The following is a 26,319-nucleotide window of genomic DNA, read 5'->3' as shown; positions in this document are numbered from 1 at the left end:
TAAATTCTTTTTTATGTGAAACTATATGATGAAAGTGTTATTCTTTCAGGGGGCTGTGAGTATCAAAAAGCGAGAACTCAATTTAATCGCTTTTAGCTCTCTGTGTTTTTCATATGTTTTTGTTGGTGCTGCTGTCGTTCTGAGACTGGTACCTTTGATCAGGAGAGAAAGAAAAAGCATCAATGGACAACAACCCAGAAATTCAACAGCCATGGAAAAACATCCAGCAATCACAGATGTTTGTGTTTGGTCCATTCTGAGGAGCGCTGAGAAAAGTTACAAAATGATTGTATGAAGTATAGGCTATTGATCTGATTCTACCTAAAATAAAGGATATTTAGTTTAGAATTATTCACAATGTTTATCCAGCTGCTGAAATTTTACAGAAAAGATTCTGTTTTAAGTTAGATCTCTGTGTTTTTTGTTTAGAAGAGCCTGAAACCACTTAACTTTTTTTTTTTTTTCTTGTCCAGTCAAATTGCAGTTCTGGCAGGATCTTTACAGCTGGCTAAATATTGATATTAGCACTGATATTCCGTCACTTATTTAGTTTCAGGTGTTGGTTTATGTATATGGCTTTTCGAAAAAGATGTCATTGATGGTAAACCTTATTGTTACAATGGGTAAATATACACAAACGTAAGTGGAATAACAGCAAACCCTCTATAAACTGTTTTAAAATACATAGAAAAACACTTGTCTCTTTCCTTTTAAGAATGATAAGATTTTGTATATTTATTTATTTGTTTGTTTATATTTTTCCCTTGCAACACCCTAAAATGTTTAAAAAATGATTTGTTTGTTGTTTATTGTGTGTAGATATACACACATAAACATTTATGTAGAACTGGAGATGTAATGGAAATGTGTATTTTTCATACGCACATTTGTGTTCCCCACTTAAGGTTTATAACTTGATACTGTTCCAAAAAAAAAAAAAAAAAAAAAAAAAAAAAAAAAAAATATATATATATATATATATATATGTTGCTGTATCTGTTATCATGTCAAGAGGGCGCATGACAGTTCAGAAACCCGAATCCTCCACCGAACAGCATTCAGGACCTTTGTCTTGCTGTTTACATTAGGCTACAAAATATAATTGTTCAAATTATTTAATCCCAAGGACTGGTGCCTGAAATATAATGGAAATCAACAAACGAATGTAATCCCTATAAAGCATATTACAAATATTCATCCAGTAATCAGAGATTGTGATTGGTTCGTTGTGAGCAGCACTGAGAAAAGTAACGCTGGCTATAAGCCGACTCAGCAGCGATTTGGACCATTTTTATACACTGACACTGACAAAATAGCAATTCAAATGGTATTGAAGTTAAAGTATAAGGTGAAAATTAATAATAACAACGTACAATATTAAAATACAATAAAATAAAATAAAATAATCGTTTAAATAAAATAAACATTTCAAAATAAATCCAGTTAATCGTAACTAAATCAAAAGCAAAGCTTTTTGAAACTATACAAGTCAAATCTGAATAACTTTCCTCCAGCGGTAGCATTTGCATTTACTTTGTTTTTCAAGACGGGTCTATGTCTTTAAGAGAAACTGACACGAGAACTCACACGTCACTTACGTGCTCGGCACCGCGACTGAAAACTCGTACGCGATTGGTCCAGGCGTGTTCCGCTTGACGTGCGCGGCCCAGGCGAGTCACCTTGCTTGTACACAGCAGCAGTCCTGAATCGGCGGAGCGGCGGAAGCGAAGGTGTCCTACAGAAACCCGAAGCAGCACCGCAGCCATGGCAGCCGCAGCGGACACGGCTAAGGCCAAGCCCAAAACATCGCCCAAATCTATTAAGTTCCTTTTCGGTGGCTTGGCTGGGTACGTAAACGCGCCCATTGCGTGCAGCGGCGCTCTGTCTCTGTTACCTGGGCTTCATCTGAATGAGCGATTGATTGCAGGTTATTGATAAGGGTTATCAGTTATCCGCTAGGCGAGCTCTCTGAGTTATAAGGGGATCAGCATAACGCGTTCATGTAGGGTGTTATGAATTTCCTTCACTCGTTTTGCCAGTTCTGTTGTGAATGGATTTGCAGGCCCAGAGGAAGCCTGGCAACCCCGTGACAACCTGAACTTCAGTGTAAATGTCACGGAGCATGTGTTTGATCTGCTGTCACTGAGGAATTCCCTGTCAGAATGTGTTCGTAAAGTCTGTAGGCCCTGTTTGTGCTCTATTTCTGGCGAAAGGATTTTCTAATGGTTATAATATTCAGGATTATTTAAATCGTGTCTGAGACCGTTACATTTGACATTGTATTCTTAAAGTGACAATACACATATAGAACTGATGTAATCTAAACAGAGTGTGAAGAAGCAATTACAGTGTTTATTATAAGGAATTTTTTATATAATTTGTTTACGCAGATGTTTTTAGCGGTGTTTTCCACCACTAACAATTTTGGCACTTGTAATGTTGCAAAAAGTTCTTGCACTTAGAAAGGAAACAACAGTGACCGGTTCAGTGAAGGGCATGCTTGAGATTGAATATGATAATGTGATGTGTAATAATAATAATAATAATAAAAAGTAACAGAAAATTGAATGTTTATATCACTTTTGAACATTTACAACTTTATTTTGTTGTCAAATTATCTAAAAAAGTGGCAATCACTGTGCTGATGCAGTCTCATAAGTATAGCAGTCCTCTGACTGCTGTAATTAACCTTTCTTTGTCTTTTTGTAAGTCATGGAAACACAATGGGGGATGTTTATTGTGCTTTTGGAGTGAATGGGTGATGTAATATAAAAATTTGCTATTGTCTCCCATTCACCGCTACCAAAGTTTTTATAACGACTTCTGCAAACCCTGGAGATGTGAAAGCGGTCCATATCATTTAAATCAAAAGATTATTTAAAAGATTTAAATCATTAATGTAATAATTAAGAAAAGAACAGAAAATTTCCAACTTTCTTTTTAGTCAAAATATCTAAAAAAAAAAAAGTGAAAATCATAGACTGTTGATGCAGTTCCACTATAGTAAATATTTATTAAAATGTAAATTATTTTTTGTTTTAAGTTTTTATAAAATATAATAGCATTTTATAATACTGTACTTTGTGTTATTAACATTTAATTACAGAAGACACATATCTTTCTTTATCTTTCTATAAGTCAAGGTAAAGCAATAGTGTTGGTTTTCTTGTGCTGTGTGTATCGAATGTATATCTGCTATGGTTTCCCATTCACAACTACAGAAGGTTTCTATAATGACTTCTGCTTCTGAGAGCCCTAGGAAATGTTTCATTTAAATAATTAAATCATAAATATAAAGTTAGCTTTAGCCAGGCAAAGGTTATCTGGTTTATCATGAAACTCATTTCCATTACAGGATGAGCAGCAAAAATGACAGACTTCTCTTGTGTTTCATGTATATGCACTGTATGTTGTTGGTAGCCACATCAAACTTATGTGAGTATAAAAGGTCTGTTTAATCGAATTCACATTTTAGATGTCCACAGGAGCAAAAGTAGCCAAAGAAACATCCAAAAATGTATCTAACAACATCTTGAAATTGAGCAATTCTTAAAAAAATAAATGAATACATTTATATTGATTCAAAATGTTGAACGTTTATAGGTGTTATGATTTAAAAATAGTTTTTTAAATATGAGATTGAATCCTTAAAATATTATAAAACAATCGAAACAATGAGGGGAATGTACATAAAGTGTGTCATATTTATTATGGGGACCTTTTTTCTTATAATCTAAGAAAATATATTTAAAATTGTAATAATAATTTTGACAAATGTAAGTCAGCACTCTAATAAATGGACGCTAACAAAAGACATCAGTGCTATTTCATATACAGGTTGTCCTTGCTTGTAGAGTCAAAGTCAAATAGACACCATAAATGCACTATTTTTGAAGGTGAAATTGTGATATCGTAATACATTTCAATCATTATCTGGAAAAAGGATCCTGATTAAACAATTCTAAGTAGGTCATACTGGATAAACTGAGCTTTCTACAGTGTTTTATGAGTCTTTCATATGTTTTTGAGTGTTTATGACTCTTCGAAACATTTATAACTGGGAAATTTTGGAAAATTCGTATTATGCTAAAAAAAGATTTTTCAAATTTGTGAATAAACATTATTGGAGTACATTTGACAAGATGTATACTATGACAGGCTTTCTACTTCAAAATGTCATATTTAATTTAATTTAATGGGTTGTTTTGCCTTTTTTGTAATTACTTTTAAAATTTACTAGCAATTTTTATTAGTAAGTATTTTTTATTTTTTTTTCCAATGACTGTTTCTTTGGGATTGCTTTTAAAGTCTGATGCTAATAGGAATAGGATACCTTCAGGATTAGGACTTTAAAGTAATAAATGATTTAGCTAATTCTCATTTGTTCTGACTTCAGGATGGGCGCCACAGTGTTTGTGCAGCCTCTGGATCTGGTGAAGAACCGAATGCAGCTGAGCGGGCAGGGCTCCAAGGCTCGTGAATACAGGACCAGCTTCCATGCCGTGGCCAGCATCCTTCGCAACGAGGGCATCCGCGGCATCTACACCGGGTAAGAAAGAGTGGCCCGCCACGCTGACGCAAACCAACGAGAGCGCCTTAGACAGAGAGGTCCACATTTCAGAAGGCAGGAATGTTTACTGCAGTTCAAGTACAGATAAATGAATCTGAATGAATTATTAAACGGATGTTTTTTGTTTTTTTAAGATTAATTTTACCAGACACTGGAGGTGAGAAACTAGGGAGCTCTAGCTGGACATCCTTACTGAGTGACTGTAGATGGAGCCCGTAGCTTTACACAAGCAGTAAATATCTGATTAGGTTTATATCTGATTATATATCTCATTCTTGTCTCGCTGTGCGTTTATTGTATTCACGCCTTTTCTGCCTCATGTGTTTTATTGCAGACTTTCTGCAGGTCTGTTGAGACAGGCTACCTATACCACGACCCGTTTGGGCATTTACACGGTTCTGTTTGAGCGCATGTCCAAAGCTGACGGCACACCGCCCAACTTCTTCATGAAGGCTCTTATCGGAATGACCGCTGGGGCCACGGGGGCGTTCGTCGGGACTCCGGCTGAAGTGGCGCTTATTCGAATGACGGCTGATGGGAGGTAGAAGAGTATAATTGCACCCATATTTAACATTTTTACGCTTTGTTTGTAATCTTAACAGTGACAAAATTAAGTAAACACTGCTGCTTCAGGACAGTGTTAGGATAATTCTGAAGACGTGTCCTTTTAGACTTGTGAAACAGTAGGTTTTTGTAATAATCTGGCTAAGAACTGCTCCGTTAGACAGAAAGAGATTGTTTGATTGACATGTAGAGTAGCCAAACAACTAAAAATGTAACAATTATTTATTGATGCCCCAACAATAGGCTAGTGTGAAGAAAAAAAAAATAAAAAAATGTAACTGAATATGGGTCTATTCAAAATAAACACATACATTTATTTATTATATAACAAATTAATATGTAAATAAAAAAGAACAAATGTGACTATAATATGCAGTTCTGCATATGGATATCTAGTTAACTTGCTAATATATAACTCAAAAAGACTATATCCTTCAAGGATTTTATGACTGTAGCTCTATTTCAGTGCTTGTTTTATCGGCATCAGCAAGTTTGTTAACTCCTAGTAAGTACCTTCATCCTAACCAGTAGTTTATACTTTTGTTTTATGTTTCAGTTTGTGCTCAACATGATTTTTTGTCCACATAATTGTTTAGACATTCTGCCTTGTTTATACTTAATCATCCATAAAAAAAATTTATTATCAATAAAATTAATTGTTTTTGGTAAACAAAACTATCAAAGATGGTTTTGTTAATTGAAATAAATGTAAAATAAAATATAAATATATACAAAACGTTTCAGTTGAAGTACTAAGTTATTGAAACTAAATCTGAAATAAAAAAATAAAGCTAAATAGAATAAATAAATAAATAAATAAAATGACTAACACATAAATTACTTAAGCTAAAAGTAAAATGTATTAGGATTTTTTTGTGTGTTTTCAATTTAAAAAATATTACAATAATATTTAAATAATACTAAAATAGCATTAATTAATTAGCATTAATATTTGATTGAGTTAAAATATTAATATGGTCATGATCATTTTCTTTCGCTATTAAAATATTGAAACATTATCTCTTTCTCGTCTAGGTTGCCTCCAGATCAGAGGAGGGGTTACACTAATGTGTTTAATGCCCTCATCAGAATCACTAGAGAGGAGGGAGTCACCACACTCTGGAGGGTAAGAGTGTGTGTGTGTGCACGTGTTGACTTTTACATGTGCGTTAGAAATGTAGATTGAAGACGTTCAGTTGCGGCATTTAGCTTTTGCCTATATCTGGTTTGTGTTTGAGATCATGTACTTGTGAATCACTCAGGATTGTGATTAGGGTTAAAGGAGAAGTTCACTTTCAGAACAGAAAGTTACAGATAATGTACTCACCCCCTTGTCATCCAAGATGTTCATGTCTTTCTTTGTTCAGTTTTTCAGCAATGTTTTCCTTACAGTGGACGTCTATGGTGCCAGTGAGTTTGAACTTCCAAATGTAGTTTTAATGCGGCTTAAAATGGCTCTGAACGATCCCAGCTGAGGAAGAAGGGTCTTATCTAGCAAAACGATCTGTTATTTTCTAAAAAAAAAAAAAAAGTATAATTTATATACTTTTTCACCTCAAATGCTCATCTTGTCTAGCTCTGCGATGTGCATGCGCACTCTGTGCACTCTGTTTCAAGGTTAGGGAAGGTCGAAAAACTCCCATCTCATTTTCTCCTCCAACTTCAAAATCATCCTACATCGCTGCAGAAGTACCGACCCACTGTTTACAAAGTGAATGTGCAAAGAAGGTCAGACGCCCTTTACAAAACAAAAACAGCAATGTAGGATTATTTTGAAGTTTAGCTAGATGCTTTTTTTGTTTGTTTTTTCATGATGTTTGATTTGATTAACCTTCCCTGAACACCTGCGTTCTTTCACCAATGCAGGCATAACATTGTACTAAAATGTGTTTTCTTCACCCTATTCAACTGTCTGTGGTTGTTGCTGTTAAATAATAACGTTTGTCAGAGATTGTCAAACAGTTCACAATTCAGAAATTCAAAAGGCTTAAATTAGGTTCTCACTGGATGGCGGATTATGTGATAGTGCAGGGGTCACGTCACCAAACTTGTTCGTGGAGTGCCGGTGTCGTGCAGAGTTTACCTCCAACTTTCCTCAACACACCTGCTTAGAAGTTTCAAGTATACCTAGTAAGACCTTGATTAGCTGGTTCAGGTGTGTTTGTTTAGGGTTGGAGCTAAACTCTGCAGGTGACCCCTGTGATAGTGTGTTTTCAACACTTTGTTTTTTTTTCCTGTATGTTGAAACTGTATGCAGGGTTTTTGCATTTCTTAAAAGGGTCTTAATGTACCCTTGCACAAATTAAGGGCTTAAATCAGAGCTGAAAGTCTTAAATTCATAAAGTCATGGCATTAATACTTTCATTCACTGCTAGCTAAATAAATAAATAAATAATATTTCCTTTAGTGTTTTTGTCTTGTTTTCCAGTAAAAATATCTAAACATCCTTAAATCAAGATACGTTTATTTGAGATGCAAAATGAAGATCAAAGTCTTGTTTTCAGAGAAACTGAACAAAACTGTTGAAAATGAGTTTATGCTTAACACAAGAGCAAATATCTGTCAGTCAGGAATGAAAACATGTTTTCTCCTTGATTGTTCTGACTCCGTTAGCACATATTTGTTTCTGTTTTAATCATAAAGTCACCTCATTTTGTTTAGTTTTTCTGAAAACAAGACTTCATGTCTTTTGTCATTTTGGTTCTCAAGTAAATGTATCTTCTTTTATGAATCTTTAGAAATGTGAACTGGAAAATGAGATGAGAAAGAAAGCATATTTTTTTGCAGTGTGATCAAAAGGTACTTGGGAAGAGAGTATTCAAGCTTAAGCTATTGTTTTTGTAAAACAAATTAAACGTCCTGAAGATTTGTAGGAAGTTGTATTTTCAAGCTTTTCAGTGTTGCTAATATATCTAATAAGACACAATGTGTTCCCTTCAGATTTTCCCATACAATTTCTTTACTGGGTCTTAAAAAAGTTGTAAATTTACCTTCATAAAACCTGCAGAAACCTTTTTATATGTAATGTTGTGTGTGTTTTGTTTTATTGTTAATGTAGGGTTGCATACCCACCATGGCCAGAGCAGTTGTTGTGAACGCAGCCCAACTCGCTTCATATTCCCAGTCCAAACAAGCGCTGTTGGACTCTGGTACGAACCCTCTTTTATCTTATCAGTCACAAACTTGTACTGTCAGCCCTTCTTAGAAAATCTAGCCAATACCAGATACGGATGGTAGCTAACTTTTATTTATTTACCCTGTTGCGTGCAGACGTATCATTCTGTGTGTGTTTTTCTGAATGAGTGAGTTCTAGAGCTGAGATCAAAATGAAATGTGCTGCAATGAGCTTCAGTAATATCTCTCTTGTTCTGTGTTTGTGCAGGATATTTCAGAGATGATATCCTGTGTCATTTCTGTGCCAGTATGATCAGTGGACTGGTCACCACTGCCGCCTCCATGCCAGTAGACATTGTTAAGACCAGGTACACTCAGATTTAACTCCTCTGATTTATTACGAGACAATCAATTATGATATAGGCCAATATGATGATGCATCTTGGTGACGATATGTTGTGTCTATTATTTAATATAATATTTAAATATATTCAGTATATTAATATATAGTTATTTACACTTTAAAGTGGGGATGCACCAATGTATCGACCGCCGATATTTATCAGCCAATTTTTTGTATTATTTTAAAGCCGTGGGCATATCAGAAATAGCATGAACAGGGGCGAAACGATGGTTTAATAATTAGCATGGAGACAAATCGTTGCATGTCTGTTGGATAATCCAATGTTTTTCTCTGGGCAAAATAATTAAATACTTGCCAAAACAAAATAAAATCTGTACAAAATATATGTGAAATGCCCGTGCTCAGCTGTAAATAATCGTTGGTAAGTTGCAATGGCAATTCCCCGACGTTAGTTTATCTAAAGATATGTCACGAACCGCCAAGCATTAGGTCTACATTTAAGTGTAAATGAATGGCAGGTAATATGCAGCTTTTTGTGTGTTTGATACCAGCAGAAATGTCAGGATGACGTAGAACACTGATTCACGTCACACACCTGCAAAGCTTTTGTGAACGGAGAAAACACAAACTATATTTCACTTAAATCGTTAACAGATTAACAAAACGAAATAAAAAATTGTGCTCAGATCATGGTAATGCGCTCTGAAGTTCATGGAAAAGAAATGAACAACCAGCATTGGTATGACCATAACTTGCAGAGTAACAGACGGGAAAACAATGCAGCGATCGCTATTTTTGCTACCTTGACATCACAGCCTGTTCATAATCAAAATAAAATGCAGTTAAAGAAACATTGAAAGGTTACACTGCTCAATTTAAATAGTCTTTAGTGCAGTCTGTGCCCTTCAGCGTGACCAGCGCCTCACTGCTGATATAGCCTATGTCAACAATGATTTTGTTTTTTGTCAATAACGCGAGTGAAAAACAAAATATTCTAGTTGACATCATAAACAATATTTTAGAAGTCTAGATACATTGTGAATATAGAAACATTTGGATTTGTGCAGAATGAGAGAGGTAGGCTTCAGTTTCACTTTTTAATAAATTTGTTTTGGCTTGATGTTTATATTTAGCCTAGGCTACAACTTTAGAGGATTTGTTGTGGAAAAAGGGAACTAATTGAATTTGTAATGTTTGTAAACATTGTGCTTTATTTACCAGTATTTTAACCTAATAATAAAATGCAACATACAGCCTGCTAATTTAGGCATTTTTTCCCTGTCAAAATGCTTATAGCAGGGTTTTTTTTTTTTCTTCATGCTGCAAACATTTTTAGATATATTAAAAAAAATTCTTTAATGTTTTTAAACCGTTGAAAGTTTTTTTTTTTTTTTTTTTTTTTTTTTTTCTTTCATTCAAAACATTTGTGCAAAATCTAAAAAAAGATTAGCTTATGCATTGGCTATGACCAGAGCTGTGTTTCTCAATGGCTCTAGCTATGATGTGCATAAGATAGGCTACCGGATATGTGTGTTTTTTATTTATTTATGTATTTATTTTTGAGTAAAGAAAACACTGTACGCTGTGTTGTTGTTGTTGTTGTTGTTGTTATTATTATTATTATTAAAAATAATGTTATTAATCGGTATTTTGTTCCACTCAAATCAGTTTCAGAATGGAAATAATACAGAGAAGCTCAGGAACAGAAACATTCAAATACTGATTCTGCTTGGAGTGAACCGATCGTTTTTTGTTTTGTTCCCCCCTTTTTTTTTTCCCCTTGTTTTTCCCCTTGTTTTTAAGCCCTGCTTTATGCATTTGACCAGTATCGGTGTCGGCCAATAGTTGTTCGTTAAAATCGGTGTCAGCCAAAAAAAAAACTTACCGTTGCATCCCTGCTTTAAAGTGATAAAGAAACATTTATGTTAAAATGCCCATTGTGTGGCTTATTCCCTGCATTTAGCAGCTGGTTATGTCTGAAGTGAACATAAACAGTCGAGAGAAAACTCTATATGTGTCAGTATATTGAATCCATGTATTTGGTCTTAAAGCGACCACAGCCTAATAAACCTACTGCTGTCATTAATGTTAATCAAAAAAACAAAAGACAAGGAGAAATTAATTTACTGCTCTTCAATAACTGTCGTATATTTAATCAAATTATATCTGATTTAAACAGTGAAGAGTATGCAGTGTTTTATTTTTACATTTGATTATTCAGTATTCTGTACCCAGAAAATGTATTTAATTTTTATCCTTGTTCTGTTGTATTTGTTCTTGTTGTATCTTCTTATAGTGTTCTTCTTCTAACTTTTAACAACAAAAATAACTATATTGTGATGTACATCATTATCATTAAATCATTTAGCAGTTCATGAAATAAGATTTTGGTCATATTGTCCACGCCATTATGACATTTAAACAGCTAGCAATGCCTGTGTTGACTAATGCCAATAATTAGTCAATAATCCTTTTTAATAATTATATGGTCCATCACCAATGAGACAGTATATGGTATTTGTAACAGTAATATTTCTGTACTGTTACACGCTGTTGCATTCACAGTAAATGGTTACATCTAATATTGGTTTGTGCATTTAAAAAAAAAAAAGGTTTACCACTATTGCAGATCTAAACATTCCCCGTATGCATTGATATTGGTGAAATTTTGGGTACCAAAATCAAAATCTAACATTGGTGGAAGGAAGAGAGTGGGTCAGAGCAGGTGACTGACTGAGCATGTTTTGTTCTGTTGTGGTTAGGATTGTAAATCATGGAGCTGATAATTATGCTGCAGTAACTAATCTAATGGGAACGTGGTTATTTGTTATGCTCTATCTTATCTTGTGTATACATGCTAAGTTGTCAAAAGGTAAGGGTTTGTTTATTTTTAAAAGCCTGATACCACTACTCCTATGTAGAGAGAAAGGTGGCTGATACACGTATCACAAAATACAGTCTGTATATGTGAAATGACAGTGAATGAGGGTGATATGACCAAAATCTGAATTTCTATCACAGTAAAGAGCTGTTCACATCAAGAACAATTGGATACAAACTAAAAGATAAGATTACACACATCTAATCAATCACTCCTTAATAGCACCCGACCTAAAACTATAAACGTTTTTTTCTGCTGATTCTGGTTGTTTTCTGTAGAAATTGTTGCAAATGTTATGCTGACATAAGTCTCCTTCGTTCAATAGAATCCAGAACATGAGAATGATTGATGGGAAGCCTGAGTACAAGAATGGTTTGGTAAGTTCTTGATTCATTCATACTTTCACCACTTTTCCCTGTTACACCGTTTTAAGCAGCTGATCTCAGACTGCTGGAGTTGTGACCTTTCAGTCACCTTGATGCAGGGAGAACATTAGAAATGGATCAAGTTTCAGTAAAGCCTCTAATCTTGGAGGAAACCCAGAGACGCAGTAAACAATTGATTCGCACTGGGTTGCAGGTACTAGTGCACCAACAGTAAGTTGTGATCAACAGGTCCAGGTGGGATGATGTTTTCAGCACTAGTGTGTTGTTGTTTTGTTGGTTAACATGCCAGGTTAATTGTAAATACACTTGTGCAATAATGAATCCCACCAGGAATTCACAGGATTTTTCTTTTCTGATTTTGCGGCAGTGGTGACACCAACACTTGATTCTGTTTTGCTGAAAATACGCACTTGTGTTAGGTGCAATAGTTTGCACATTGTCAGTGACACTGACCAGAGTTATGTTATACACTACCAGTCAAAAGTGCTTGAACAGTAAGATTTTTTTTTATGTTTTTTAAAGAAGTCTCTTCTACTCACCAAGCCTGCATTTATTTGTTCCAAAGTACAGCAAAAGCAGTAATATTGTGAAATATTTTTAATTGCTTTCTATGTGAATATATTTTAAAAATGTTATTTATTCCTGTGATCAAAGCTGAATTTTCAACATCATTACTCCAGCCCTCAGTGTCACATGTTCTTTAGAAATCATTCTAATATGCTGATTTCCTGCTCAAGACACTATACCATTTAAAAGCTTGAAATCAGTATCATGTGTTTTTTTTTTTAAGAAATGAATACTTTCATTTAGCAAGGATGCTTTAAATTGGTCAAAAGTAATTTCAGACATTTCTAATGTTACAAAATATTTCTGTTTCAGAAAAATGCTGTACATCTGAACTTTCTATTCATCAAAGAAACCTGAAAAAATAATACTGTTAAGCGGTTTTCAACATAATATTAATAATAATAATAATGTTTTTGTGCTGGAAATTTGCATATTAAGATGATTCTGAAGGATCAGTGTGTGGACTGTGACTGGAGTAATGATGCTAAAAATTTAGCTTTGATCACAGAAATAAATTACGTTTTAAAATATAATCAAATATAAAACAGTCATCTTAAATGGTAAAAATATTTCAAAATGTTACAGTTTTTGCTGTACTTTGGATCAAATAAATACGGGTTTGATGAGCAGAAGAGACATCTTAAAAAAAAAAAAAAAAAAAACATGAAAAATCTTAATGTTCAAAAAAAACTGACTGGTAGTGTAGTTAACAAAAATTAAAATTAAACCCCCCAAAAGTTTGGTACTTAAAATTAATGCTAACTAAAATAAAATATTAAAAAAATGTATTTTATTTTTCATATTTCAGCTACTTTCCAAGGCAGCATTGCTCCTTCATTTAGTTTAACTTGATAGTAAATATCTAAAATAACTGAAACTGAAATAAATATTAAGAAACTATATAGGCATATTTAAAAACAACAAAAGCTACTAAAATGATAAAACACAACAAAATTACTGTAGTTTTAACTAAAAATAACATGAAAATATTTCCTAATTCAGAATAATAACAAAAACTGTATAGTATTTTGTATAAGATCATATCTCCAATAAAATAAACAATTATATACTGTACATTTTAAATGTTATAATTTTTCATCTTATTACAATTATTATTTTTTTTTTCCCTCTCCCAGTTTATAATATTATAAATGATTGCATTCACTAGAAATATTTAATACGTGCTAATCTGGTAAAATAATGTGTTATCCAATAAATCTAATATAGTGGTAAAACCAGGCACTATTAGGACAAGTAAATATTAGCTCGAATATACAAATACATTCTTTTATATATATATATATTTTATATATATATATATATATATATATAATTTAGTCCCATGCACTTTAAAGGTGTAAATATAAACAAGGCTTTCGATCACATCTCTCTCACAACTTTTGGATGCCAAAAGGTTAAAAAGACAAGTGTAGGTCATGAATGAACGATTTTGAGAGATCAGCTGGAAATATTAAATATTGCCCTCTCTGTGGGCCTCATGTCTGAACTGTACTTTCAAAACCCTGTGGTCGGTCCATCCCTGATCACTTTAAAGTGGAAACCACTGCAATATGGTGACATGACACTTGAAAATGTATGATTCATGTATGATAAATCGTGAAAACCTAGAGGAACTGAATAATTAAATGTTCTTTATTGTTATTATTGTTATTGTCAGAGGTGCAGTGGTAGAGAACACCCTTTCTGTCTGTTTTCCACGTTTTTGACGCATCCACACGTCCTCTCGTTCTTTATCGCTCTCTCGTTCTCTTCCTGTAGGATGTATTGGTGAAAGTCATAAGGAAGGAAGGATTCTTCAGTCTGTGGAAGGGTTTTACTCCTTATTACGCTCGTCTCGGGCCACACACAGTTCTCACCTTCATCTTCCTGGAGCAGATGAACAAATTCTACAAGATCTATTTCCTTGACTCCTAGATTTGCCCTTACGGTCATCGGTGGACAGCACGGGCCATATTTCCACATTATGTTTCTCTCACACATTCGGTTTCCCAGTATAGTTTACGTTTGTGACGGTTGGTAAAAGAACCCCTGTACCAGCTGGGTTGTGACCCTTTGCTGTGGTGGTAACCCAGAAGACAATTTGGACTCTTTATGCTACACAGACTGACTAGCTCAACTATAAATTGAATTGAATGAAGGGATCGTTCGCACCGATCATATCCCTTTTAGTTTTTAATGATATTTATGTGTCCCACCCACTACACAAAGATTTCCTCTTTTAAAGATCAACGGCTGTACTGATCGGTCAACAGACGTACTTGTGAAGAGTCTTTGTCAATACAGATGCTGAACCTGTGTTCTGAGTGAAAAAGATTTTTGTCTTTCTTATTTCATAATTCTTTTGATTCTTACCAACACGGTGGGCAAAACACTCTTATGATCCCACTGCAGTGATATCGTAGCCTCAGATCACCATGTCCACCATATGTCCTAGCATGAAGGACTGCTTTGCAGTGAACAGTTGGTGATGTTTGCTAACGTTGAGCACAATTAACTGGAAATTGTCATGTAATAAAGATAATGTGGTGAGTAACGGCCAATACCACACCAGACAGCTTGTTGTGATGTATTAAATGATGCAACTACGCATTTGAGAATTCATTTTACTTGGTCTGAAGAGAAATAAAAGTAACTAGACACAGCTTGATATTTCCTTTCTAGTATGTAAGGTGTAGTATTTTGGATTTTAACGAAGAGGAGTATCCATCAAAGAGCCCAGCTTTTTATAAAAAAAAAAAACAAAATTCCTGTGGTTGTGGCTTTCATCAAGTAAAAAAGCCATTAAAAAATTGCCCATTGTTGTGTTTCTCATTTGCTTTCTATGCAGGAACAACACACAAATTATGCAGTCTGAATAAAGAAGTAGCCCAACTGATCAAACTGTTTACAGTCAGGTAACCTGAAAACATGGTCATTAAATTATTCAATTCAATTGTAGATGTAGTGCTGGGGTTCAGGTTTAAACGTTTAAAAAATGGTTTTACATTATTACATATGCACAAAAAATAAGCAACAAAGTGAAAACTAATTGAATATTACTTAAAAATATTCTATTGTGAAATGTAATTACTAAAACAAACCTGATATTTAAAAAAAAATGAGAAAAAATAAATAAGATAAAGACCAGAATAAACTAATTACTGCTTCTGAATGTGGATCACAAAATAATCAATGCACATAATATTCTTCACATCAAAAGCAGTTTTGTGGTTTTGCAAAAGTTTTAGTAGTAGTATTAATAAGCAGTTATTAATTTGCAAACCACTGAGTGGTGTGAACTGCTGTGAAGTCAATATAATGCTTTAATGAATCAAACATGATGCATTACAACGTGATAAAAGCCGTGTAGCAAAAAGTTGCACAACTGTGTGCGAAGGCAAGACTTTGTTAATAATAGCGCGCCTGCATTTTTTCCTTTAGATTTCAGAATTTCATTATATCTCAAGATTAAACTATTATTATTAATATTATTTTTTTTTAATTGCATAACAAGGGGAAAAAATTAACAACAAGAACAGGGAAATAAGACATTGATGTATTCCTGCAAATAACAATCATAAAAATAAGGACAGAAAATTAATGTTCTGGATTTGCGTACATCAGATTATGGTTTTATCTATACAGTAAAGAAAACTGCAAAAATAAATTACATCTTGTCATAATGCATCTTAAATTTGGCACCCCTTTTGTTATGTGTAGGTCTAAGAGATTAAACAAGTATCTAATTCAAGATTAAACTATTTATAATTATTATTATGCAATTATGTGCATTAATACAAATATACACATTTCACAACAGTAATAGAAGAACTGAAAAAGGGTATACAGAGAAAAAAACAAAAACAAGTGCATGTATATGGGTAAAAAAAAAATAATAATAATAAATAAATAAATAAATAAATAAAATCTATGCCAGGGATAAAAAAACAAACTAAATTTCATTAGTCAAATTAAATTGCTTCATAGGTCTTTTTAGCTTCTGTTTCTAATATTTTGCAAAGTAAAACCATATTGTTTAATTTCTTTAATAAAATGTTCACAATTTGGCTTAGGTTTAGTCCATTTCTTTACATGAATGTGATACTTTCCAAGTAAAATAATTAGTTGCGTAAGAAAATAAATTCTACTTTTAGAATCAAAATGGTATCTTTCAAGATTAAACTAATAACATTACGGCAGCGTCCCAATGACGTCATGTCGTGTGAAATCCCGGTTGGACGACATTACCCATAATGCCGTTTCAAGAACGCGGCACGCAGCGGCAGCGAGCTTCCGGTGAAAATTAGACAGTCCAAAGATGGCGGACCTCCTGGGCTCGATCTTGAGCTCGATGGAAAAGCCTCCAACCGTTCACGACCAAGAAAGCCGACGGAAAGCGAGAGGTAGAAAGTTTTAATCCTACGAATACACTTCCTCGTAGTCTACAAAACGAGCCTGAGCGTGCTTGTAGATTTCCAAGTGAAACTTGAGCAATATCCGAGTGTCCTCTGCGACACTAACGCTGAAATCAAACAGCCAATCACCGTCTGAGAAACGAGCGACGCAAGGGCGTACGTCATATTTCGCACGTCTGCCGTTGAAAGTCCTCTCGACGTCATAGTTGTTTTGTTTGTATCTTTTTATACATTTAATGTACGTAAATAAGCCGTGCGTTGTGCTGAAACACACATGCCTGTAGGCAAAGCGACTTCCAAATAATGCAAAACAGGAGGGAGCAACAAGATGCCGGTCATACAGCAATGTCATGTACAGTGACTGTGTTTAGTAAAATATTTCATTTTTCCTACTAACAGTTCACATACATGTGGGGCATAACAAACAATTTTTGTGATTTCATTCATGATGTACTCTTGCTCTTCCTGTGAATGTGTAGAACAAGCTGCCCGACTGAAGAAAATTGAGGAGGATGAGAAGAGAAAGAAAGCAGAGTTTAGGAAAAAGGTACCGCATCGTCCCACTTCTGCTTTCCTTTGTCTCACATAAACTGGATCCTGTGACACGGTCAGCTTTTGTTTATGAAAATGACTGTGTGTTTCCATTAGATGGAGAAGGAGGTGTCAGACTTCATTCAGGACAGCACGCTGCAGAAGAAGAAATACGACCCAATGGGCAAGATCGAGAGAAGCATTTTGTGAGTTCAACCAGGGGCGTTTCTAGGATTTTAAAACATCCGGGGCTGGTGCCAAAACATCAGGGGCTAGTGGTAGTTGGTGGGAGCTCACATCATGCTCACATAAGATTTTGTTAGACACAAGTGGTTGAACCTGGATCCTTCTAGGGGGGTCCGGGGGCGTCAAACTGGGTGTTAAAGACCTTGTCACACTATTAACAATAGTAAATAGTAATCACTGCAAATAGCAAACACATCAAAGTATTATAACAAAATTATAACATTACAAAAATACGTTAGACAAATAAAATAATACATTTGAAAATGTATTTATAACTGTAACAAATATATAGTTGGATGCAAAAACAGGGCCCTATTTTTTTCCCAAATTCCATTTTATGTTATTTTTTTCAATTTCTGTTTTCATTTTTCTGGTCTTCTTTTTAATGGTTAAATTTAATTTTATTAATCAAAATGTATTTAATCATGTGTAATTAATTAAAACCATGAATCTTATACAATTTACCGTCAATTTATCAAAAGTTAAGAAAAATTACATGTTTAGGACCCTATGAAATGTTTAACTTTTTTCTCACTTTACATTTTATTGTTACCAAATATGTTTTAGCATGTCTGTTTATTTGAATGCATAAAAACAACTTTTATTTATTTTTACAATAGCCTTATGGAATTCTGTGTTGTGTATTTTTCTGGTTATCAGATGAAGGTATAAAATATTGATTTAATTGATCTTTTGATGAAAAATATTAAACTATTTACTATTAAAATGTAAAATTTGGAAGAAATATTGTGTTAAAAAAAATATACATTTTTAATAATTAATAGTAGTAGTCGTAGTAGTACGTAGCACGTACATTATACTGAATGATTAATAAAGTTAAACCGTACTTTTATTTTGACGGGTTGCCGACTTGCCGTGAATACTTTTAAATTTCTGTGTGTATATTTGACACTTGTTTTACTCAAATGAAACAGTGAAATGCTCATGAAGTGACTCTCAGAGCAGTTCTGGAGATGTTGTTAATGAATTTATGTCCTCATTTAGTGAAACGGCAGATGCTGAAATCACTGCGTGTGTCAGTATTACATGTATAGAAAACGAAACCGCGCATCCGCGCTGTTCATTCATAAAAAGACACGCAGAACATGCAGGATTCATATTTAAATAGTCTTTTGCGGCATAATATTTACAGATACCAGTCCATATCGCGACTTGATGTAAGTTTAATGACCAACTTTTGATTAAATCATTCAAACTTTGTCAAATTCCGTGGAAATCATAGGGCCATACAAAAAAACATCCGGGGCTGGAGTAAAAACTTTTTACCCCGAGTGATTAGCCCTAGCGACGCCAACACGGCGTTATAGTAGTAGTGGGATATTTTCGAATGTCAGGTTCAGTTTCTGGGTCTGGGTTGAATTTAATGTTGTTCAGATTGGCTTTAAAAACTGGTTTAGACGTTTGTGGATTTTGATCAATACATTTATTTAAAATAGATTTATTTTAAAAACATTACTGTTCTAGTTTAATATTAAGAGACAACTAGACTACTGCTCTCTTTCAACTACTGGTTTAACCAGTGACATGAGTTCCCATGTACCGTACAGTTCATGCTTACACTAACGCCTCTGTCTCTCTTAGGCATGATGTGGCTGAGGTGGCTGGACTGACATCCTTTTCCTTTGGTGAGGATGAAGAGAGCAGATACGTCATGCTGTTTAAAAAGGTATGTGTGTACCACAGGCCACTTCCTCTGAGGAGGATCTTTGTTCTCTTGTGTTTAGTGTTCTGTTCTCATATTTATTTACATATCACTTTATACAATACAGATTGTTCCAAAGCAGCTTGGCAGTGATAAACAGGACAATAACCAAGTTAACTGCATGAAATTATTATAAATTCAGTTACAATGTTGCATTGGCAAGTAAATGAAATGAGTTTAAGTTGATGTACCAGAAAATGTTTACTAAATCTGAAATTTAAATAAGTTGAAGGAGAAGTCCACTTCCAAAACGAAGATTCACATATAATGTACTCACCCGCTTGTCATCCAAGATGTTCATGTCTTTCTTTCTTCAGTCGTAAAGAAATTGTTTTTTGAGGAAAACATTTCTGCCTTTTTTTTCCTCCATATAATGGACTGATATGGTGCCCCGAGTTTGAACTTCCAAAATGCAGTTTAAATGCGGCTTCAAACGATCACAAATGTGGTTGTAAACGATCCCAGCCGAGGAAGAAGGGTCTTATCAAGCGAAACGATCGGAAAGTACAGTTTAAATACTTTTTGATCTCAAACGCTCGTCTTGTCTTTCTCTCCCTGAACTCTGTGTATTCTGACTCAAGACAGTTAGGGTATGTTGAAAAACTCCAATCGTATTTTCTGCCTCAACTTTGCAAAGTGAACATGCAAAGATGATCTCTTAACAAAAAAGGTAAAACAGCGATATAGGACAATTCTGAAGTTGAGGGAGTTTTTCGACATACACTAACTGACATGAACCGGAACAAAAACAGAGGTCGGGAAGAGAAAGACAAGACGAGTGTTTGACATTAAAAAGTATATAAATTGTACTATTTTTATGAAAATAACCGATCGTTTGCTAGATAAGACCCTTCTTCCTCGACTGGGATTGTTTGCAGCCGCATTTTGGGATCATTTGAAGCCGCACTTAAACTGCATTTTGGAAGTTCAAAATCAAGGCGAAAAACAAAATTTCTTAACAACTGAAGAAAGATGACATGAACAAGGGGGTGAGTACATTATATGTGAATCTTTGTTTTGGAAGTGGACTTCTCCTTTAATTATGCAGAATTCATCAATTATGAAACAACTTCAACTTCATCATTAGAAATGCACCGATTGCAAATTTCTTGGCCGATTCCGATTTCCAATTTTACAGTAAGTGTAACCTGCCGATTCCGATTTTTGCAGATTCTGATTTTTTTTGTAATGAAAGCATATGATGTATTTTTTTCATTTAAATTTATTTTATAATAAACTGAATTATTATACATTACAGGATCTTCTCACAACTAAATAATTATAACAAAAAAATAAAGTGCGTTGTAAGGTATAAAATGAGTTCCGGTATATCACTAACATTAGTAGAGTTATACTAACAAAAATCTTCTTTTCCCCAATGAAATTTTTTATAATCAAAGAAATCAATAAACATTACAGGATCTTCTCACAACAAAATAATTTTAACAACAAAATAAAGTGCTCTGCGCCTTGAAAAATGTAGAAATATATAACTAACAACTTACTAACAAATAACTAAGCTTTGTGTGTGTTTTGACACAAGGTTAAACAACTCGGGTAAGGCAACGTCGGAAAAGTACCGCCGGCTCGGTATAATATATTTTGGACTGAGGTAATTCATCAAATGTCTGAAACCTCTGTCTTCGACTATGGAGAACGGCTGGTCATCAAGGGCCATGAATTCCATAATTTTCCTCGTAATTGCTTTGGTCTTCTCACTGCTCATCCTAATAAAGAATAGTACAGGCTGCTGACTTGTGGCTGACGAGCTTTAGCGCGCTAGCTTTAGCCACTTTCCCCTTTTCAAACTGGGCATATTCAGCTAAATGATAGTGTTTTAAGTGTCTTATTAGGTTTGTTGTTCCTAACATTTTTGAGCTTGTTCCCCCACGGTGTATTTTTGATTTACAGACGTTACGAACTGCGATCTTTGTGTCATCTCCACTCACAGAAAAGAACTTCCACTCCAACGACATGTTAACACCAGACTGTGAGTGTGCGCGTAGCTGTGACGTAATTGCCTGCGCCGCAGCTGGCAATAAAAGGATCGGCGTACGTGAGCCTGACCGCCCGGTCACCGATCTGGGTCGATCATACGAAAAATCGGCCGATTCCAATCACTAGCCGGTCAATCGGTGCATCTCTATTCATCATTATTCAGCTCAATTTTTGGTCTTGTTTGATAGTGTCAACACAGTCAAATAGATAATATTACTAAGTATCAGTGTTTTATTTTAAATCCCAACTGAGCAGACTGTGATGGTGACAAGGAACCAAAACTGTCAGGTGACTGAAATGGATTAAAAAAAATCCTCAGGAGAAACCAGGCTCAGTCAGACGACCAGTTCTCCTCTGATGTATGGAGTTCTCTGCATTTAATGTTTAGTGTGTTTGATTTTGTGTGTGTTTGTGTGTGTTTCGTTATGAAGGAGTTTGCTCCATCAGATGAAGAACTGGAGGCTTATCGAAAAGGCGAGGAGTGGGACCCGCAGAAAGCTGAGCAGAGACGTCGGCTAAAGGTAAGATCCTGAATGCTGTGCAAGAACCTGTTCCAAACCTTAAAAAAGAAAGATGAGGAGAGAAAGACTTTTCATAATCTTGCAGAGCTTTGAAAAAGGTTTCTGTTAGTTTATGCCTGTCTAACTGGATATGTTTTATTTTGATGCTTAGAACACCATGTTTAAGCTGGGTAATTGTTTTACTGCACTGTTCAGGAACAGGCCGCACTGGAGATGGAAGAGGCCAGTCGCTCTCAGAAGAGGCCTGTGTCGCCCAATTCAAACTACAGAGACAAATACAGCCATCTGATTGGAACATCTGCTGCTAAAGATGCCGCCCACACTCTTCAGGCCAACCGGGCATATGGCTGTGGTGAGTGTATCTGAACAAACTAGACACTGAGGAAAAACATTTCAAATCTGAATCACTGAATTGAGGGGAAAAAAAAATGTATTGACCAGATTTATATCTACTAAATGATTAAATGAACAAAGTCGTGTATTTAGTAGTGTAGATGCCTACCAAGTCACACAGAAAAAATGCATTACTCAAAAGAATGACTTTTTGCAACAGGATAGTGAAAAGAAAAATGAGATTTGTAAAAAAAAATGAAAGAAAGTTGTGACTCAAACTCTAGTCGCCCAGTGCACCATTGCGCTACATGTTGAAACACTGCCCATGAGGTTATAGCTGCATCCTCTGGAGATTGCATTTGTCAGCCACATACGTCATTAAGATGCTAAGAAAAGTTATTGTAATAAAATTAACTATTATTCCTTGTGAGGTGTAAAATACTGTAATTACTTACATGAGGCCGATAAAAAACGACCTCCAGAGGACGCAGCCTCTGAAATAAGACACAGCTTCGTTTTTTATAGTGATTTTACCACAGCAGTGTTGTTAACAAAAACTATTTAAAAATCATTCAAAAACATTCATTTGACAATTGAAAAACCCTGAAATGAACAAATACAAGACAAAAATCATAGAAATGTTGCCTTGGCAACTATATAAGGTTATAGTGAAGTAATTTTTTTTTAATCTCAGTTTTAGTAATTTTAGTAAAGCTAAAGCTGAAAAAAAAAATGGCAAAAGAACTAAAATTAAATTGAAAACTTAAAAATAAAATTAAAAGGTAATTAAATTTTTTTATAAATGCTGTAATGGTATGTAAATAATACTAAAATAACACTTTACCACAGTTAAAGGAGAAGTCCACTTCCAGAACTAAAATTTACATATAATGTACTCACCCCCTTGTCATCCAAGATGTTCATGTCATGTCATTTCTTCAGTCGTAAAGAAATTATGTTTTTTGAGTTAAACATTTCAGCCTTTTTCTCCATATAATGGACTGATCTGGTGCCTCGAGTTTGAACTTCCAAAAGTCAGTTTAAATGCGGCTTCAAACGATCCCAAATGCAGTTGTAAACGATCCCAGCCGAGGAAGAAGGGTCTTATCTAGCAAAACGATCGGTTATTTACATAAAAATAATACAATTTATATACTTTTTAATTTCAAACGCTCGTCTTGCATTTCTTTTCCTGAACTCTGTGTATTCTGACTCAAGACAGTTAGGGTATGTCGAAAAACTCCAAACGTATTTTCTCCCTCAACTTCAAAAATCATTTCAAAATCATCCTACATCGCTGCAGAAGTACCGGCACAGTCTTCACAAAGTAAACATGCGAAGAAGATCAAACACCCTTGAAGGAGAACAAGAGATGAGAGTTTTTTGATATACACTAACTGTCATGATCCGGAACAAAAACGGTCCAGGCAAAGTAAGACAAGACGAGTGATTGAGATTAAAAAGTATATAAATTGTATTTTTTTTAAATGAAAATAACCGATCGTTTCGCTAGATAAGACCCTTCTTCCTCAGCTGGGATCGTTTACAACTGCATTTGGGATCATTTGAAGCCGCATTTAAACTGCATTTTGGAAGTTCAAACTCGGGCACCATATCAGTCCATTATATGGAGAAAAATCCTGAAGAGTCTCACAGGCCTAACATAAAGGTGAGATTGACGTAAAAACTCTGTGTAACATTAAAAAAATGTTGAAACATTGAAAATGTCCGATTCCCTGTGATATTTATGGAGGCATGTATTTATTTATTTATTTTAACACCATCATACAAAAAATAGAAAAGTTAGTCACATGAGAAGAGAAAAAAAAAATAGATTTGTGTAAGAGAAGTGCATACATCTCAAGGAGGTTAACAGAAGTTCTCTGACATGCATGAGATCAGCTTGCAGTGACACACTGAAGATTCTGCTCAAAACATTTGGGCTTCAGTTAAAAATTCTGTCTTTGAGTTCACATGTAGAAACTGGAGAATGTTTCCACACTCTGCATTCTTGTAGTTTTTCATCAAGCAGTACCACAGTGGTAAAAATCCTGTAAATTCAGTCACAAGTGGTCACGGAAGATGTATTTGAGATGCATGTTATTGTCAGGTTTAAACATTGATTGAGACAAAGAAAATGAACTTAATACCAGATGTAAATGCTGTACACAATGTTTTAAAAAACGTCAATCAATTGTAATTTCATATAAAGCTTTTGTGCAACTACAGTAGCCCAAAGAGAGCCGTCCTTCATGCGTTCGCCTTGATTTATTTAATTATTTATTTTTTAATGATGTTTGTTGTCTGGTTGTTACAGTCCCTGTGGCCAATAAGAGAGACACTCGCTCCATTGAGGAAGCCATGAACGAGATTAGAGCCAAAAAAAGGCAGAAGAAAGGCGAGGAGGAAGGAGCTGGCAGCGGCAGCAGTAGTGTGTGAGCGCTGCGTGTGTGTGTGTGTTTGCGTGCGTGCGTGTGTGTGTGTGTGTGTGTATGATCCGAACAGAAGAGTGATTGAACAGTATTTTAATCCTATAACAATGTTTTACATGAGCAGCAGGGTTTGGTAAAGATGAATTGTCATGCACATAAAGGCAGTGCAGAACTGCTGCAATACAAGTGAGCGCACTGTTCAGAAATGCTTTCACCTCTATATTACTGTCCCAAATAATGTGTTTTTAGAGCTCATCATTAGAATAAACTGAAACATGTGGTGTTTAATAATGCAAATTCCTTTGTATTTTGGCATGGTGAGCAACTAGCTCTTTTAAAGTGAAACCTGAGTTGGTTTAAGAGTAGTTTTTATTTGCATTTCCATTGCTTGAAACGGTCATATTTATTGCCTTGACATAACTGGTGGTATGTTTGACTCCGTGGCCATTTTAATGTTTAATTCATGAAACAAAATGTCCTTAAACTAGTAGTTGTGTCATGTTACCGTTTATTTGCGTTGTTTTAAATAAATTTGGTTGAGGACAATTTGAAGTGCTCCTTGTGTCTTTTATGTACTGGTGTTGTATATGTATATCATCTCTTCTATATCAAATTTATTTTTTTGTCCATCTACACTGGCTAATCATTCTGGGTTGTGAACCATTGCGTCTTTGTTCATATGGACTAGATGAATCAAACACAATGTTAAAAGGTATCATAATCACAAAAAAAAAAAAAAATCAACAACAGTTATTTGAAAATAAAGATTCAGAATCAGCTGTGCTTACGGCGAGCCATATTCCTAGTCTCTTTAGTGATTGATGTGGCTCTTTACCATTATTTTACTTTTGTTTCACAGAAGGTTTGGAAGACAAATTAGGCAAATAAAAATGTGTAATGTCATAAATTTGTGTAATGTTTTTTTTGTTTTTAACAGGTTTTACTTAACATTTCTGGCAGCTTACTCTAAATAAAAATAATATTTAACCCCTATTCTATTTTAGATGTATAGTAATTGTCAATTTGACCATTTATTTTACTTAATTTTGCTTTTGCACTATCAACTTCCAAATACAGCATTCATTTAGTTAAAAAAAAATAAAAAAAAATTCTTAAACTTTGTTCCCATAACTCAGCTTTAGAATTATTGTCTAAATTTAATTTATTTTAATTCAATTTTGTTTTATTTTTCTTTACTACATTTTATTTTGTCATTTTACTTAATTTAATTTAATTTAATTTAATTATCATTTATTTTATTTTTGTCATTTAATTTTATTTAATTTTACTTCATTTTATTGTACTTTTTATTTTATTTTGATTTATTTTATGTGGTCATTTTATTTAATTTTATTTAATTTAGTTTTATTTAATTTTATTTAGTTTTATTTCATTTCGTTTTATTTTTTATTTTTATTTCACTTTGTTTTATTTTGTCGTTTTATTTCATTTATTTTTATTTTAGATTAATTTAATTATTTAAACTAATTTTACTTAATTTTATTTCATTTTATTTCATTTTTTTAGTTTTATTTAATTTAATTTAATTTTGTTTTTTATTTCATTTTGTTTTATTTCATTTTATTTAATTATTTCATGTAAGTTTACTTCATTTTATTTTGTTTAGCTTTATTTTATTTTATTTATTTTATTTTGTTTTAGATAATTTTTATT

The 26,319-nt window shown here is 34.1% G+C and overlaps 2 protein-coding genes across 2 annotated transcripts; both read left to right on the top strand.

Moving 5' to 3' along the window:
* Nucleotides 1–1,648: 1,648 nt before the first annotated feature.
* On the top strand, nt 1,649–15,109 carry slc25a11 (solute carrier family 25 member 11). The gene is made up of 8 exons (XM_051110316.1): nt 1,649–1,847; nt 4,397–4,549; nt 4,905–5,111; nt 6,170–6,260; nt 8,193–8,283; nt 8,517–8,616; nt 11,819–11,870; nt 14,226–15,109. Exons 1-8 carry the CDS (start codon nt 1,765–1,767, stop codon nt 14,379–14,381), a joined length of 933 nt encoding a protein of 310 aa, XP_050966273.1. The 5' UTR covers nt 1,649–1,764; the 3' UTR covers nt 14,382–15,109.
* Nucleotides 15,110–16,697: 1,588 nt separating this feature from the next.
* On the top strand, nt 16,698–25,191 carry spag7 (sperm associated antigen 7). Its single transcript, XM_051110321.1, has 7 exons — nt 16,698–16,849; nt 17,341–17,408; nt 17,510–17,598; nt 19,241–19,325; nt 21,791–21,880; nt 22,076–22,232; nt 24,531–25,191. The coding sequence occupies exons 1-7, from the start codon at nt 16,765–16,767 to the stop codon at nt 24,650–24,652; spliced, it is 696 nt and encodes a 231-aa protein (XP_050966278.1). The 5' UTR covers nt 16,698–16,764; the 3' UTR covers nt 24,653–25,191.
* The last annotated feature ends 1,128 nt before the right edge of the window (nt 25,192–26,319 follow it).

Source organism: Labeo rohita, chromosome 5, assembly GCF_022985175.1.
Source record: "Labeo rohita strain BAU-BD-2019 chromosome 5, IGBB_LRoh.1.0, whole genome shotgun sequence".
Taxonomy (NCBI): Eukaryota; Metazoa; Chordata; class Actinopteri; order Cypriniformes; family Cyprinidae; genus Labeo; species Labeo rohita.
The sequence above is the reverse complement of the archived record's forward strand: the minus strand, read 5'-3'. Positions and strand labels throughout refer to the sequence as shown.

What these genes read in the sequence shown, in the direction of transcription:
- spag7 (XM_051110321.1), top strand. Translation starts at nt 16,765, where the DNA reads ATGGCGGACCTCCTGGGCTCGATCTTGAGCTCGATGGAAAAGCCTCCA. An exon ending in AAGCCGACGGAAAGCGAGAG is followed by an intron (nt 16,850 to 17,340) that starts GTAGAAAGTTTT and finishes GTGAATGTGTAG; the next exon opens with AACAAGCTGCCCGACTGAAG. An exon ending in CAACCGGGCATATGGCTGTG is followed by an intron (nt 22,233 to 24,530) that starts GTGAGTGTATCT and finishes TGGTTGTTACAG; the next exon opens with TCCCTGTGGCCAATAAGAGA.
- slc25a11 (XM_051110316.1), top strand. Translation starts at nt 1,765, where the DNA reads ATGGCAGCCGCAGCGGACACGGCTAAGGCCAAGCCCAAAACATCGCCC. An exon ending in CGAATGACGGCTGATGGGAG is followed by an intron (nt 5,112 to 6,169) that starts GTAGAAGAGTAT and finishes TTTCTCGTCTAG; the next exon opens with GTTGCCTCCAGATCAGAGGA. An exon ending in GAGTCACCACACTCTGGAGG is followed by an intron (nt 6,261 to 8,192) that starts GTAAGAGTGTGT and finishes TTGTTAATGTAG; the next exon opens with GGTTGCATACCCACCATGGC.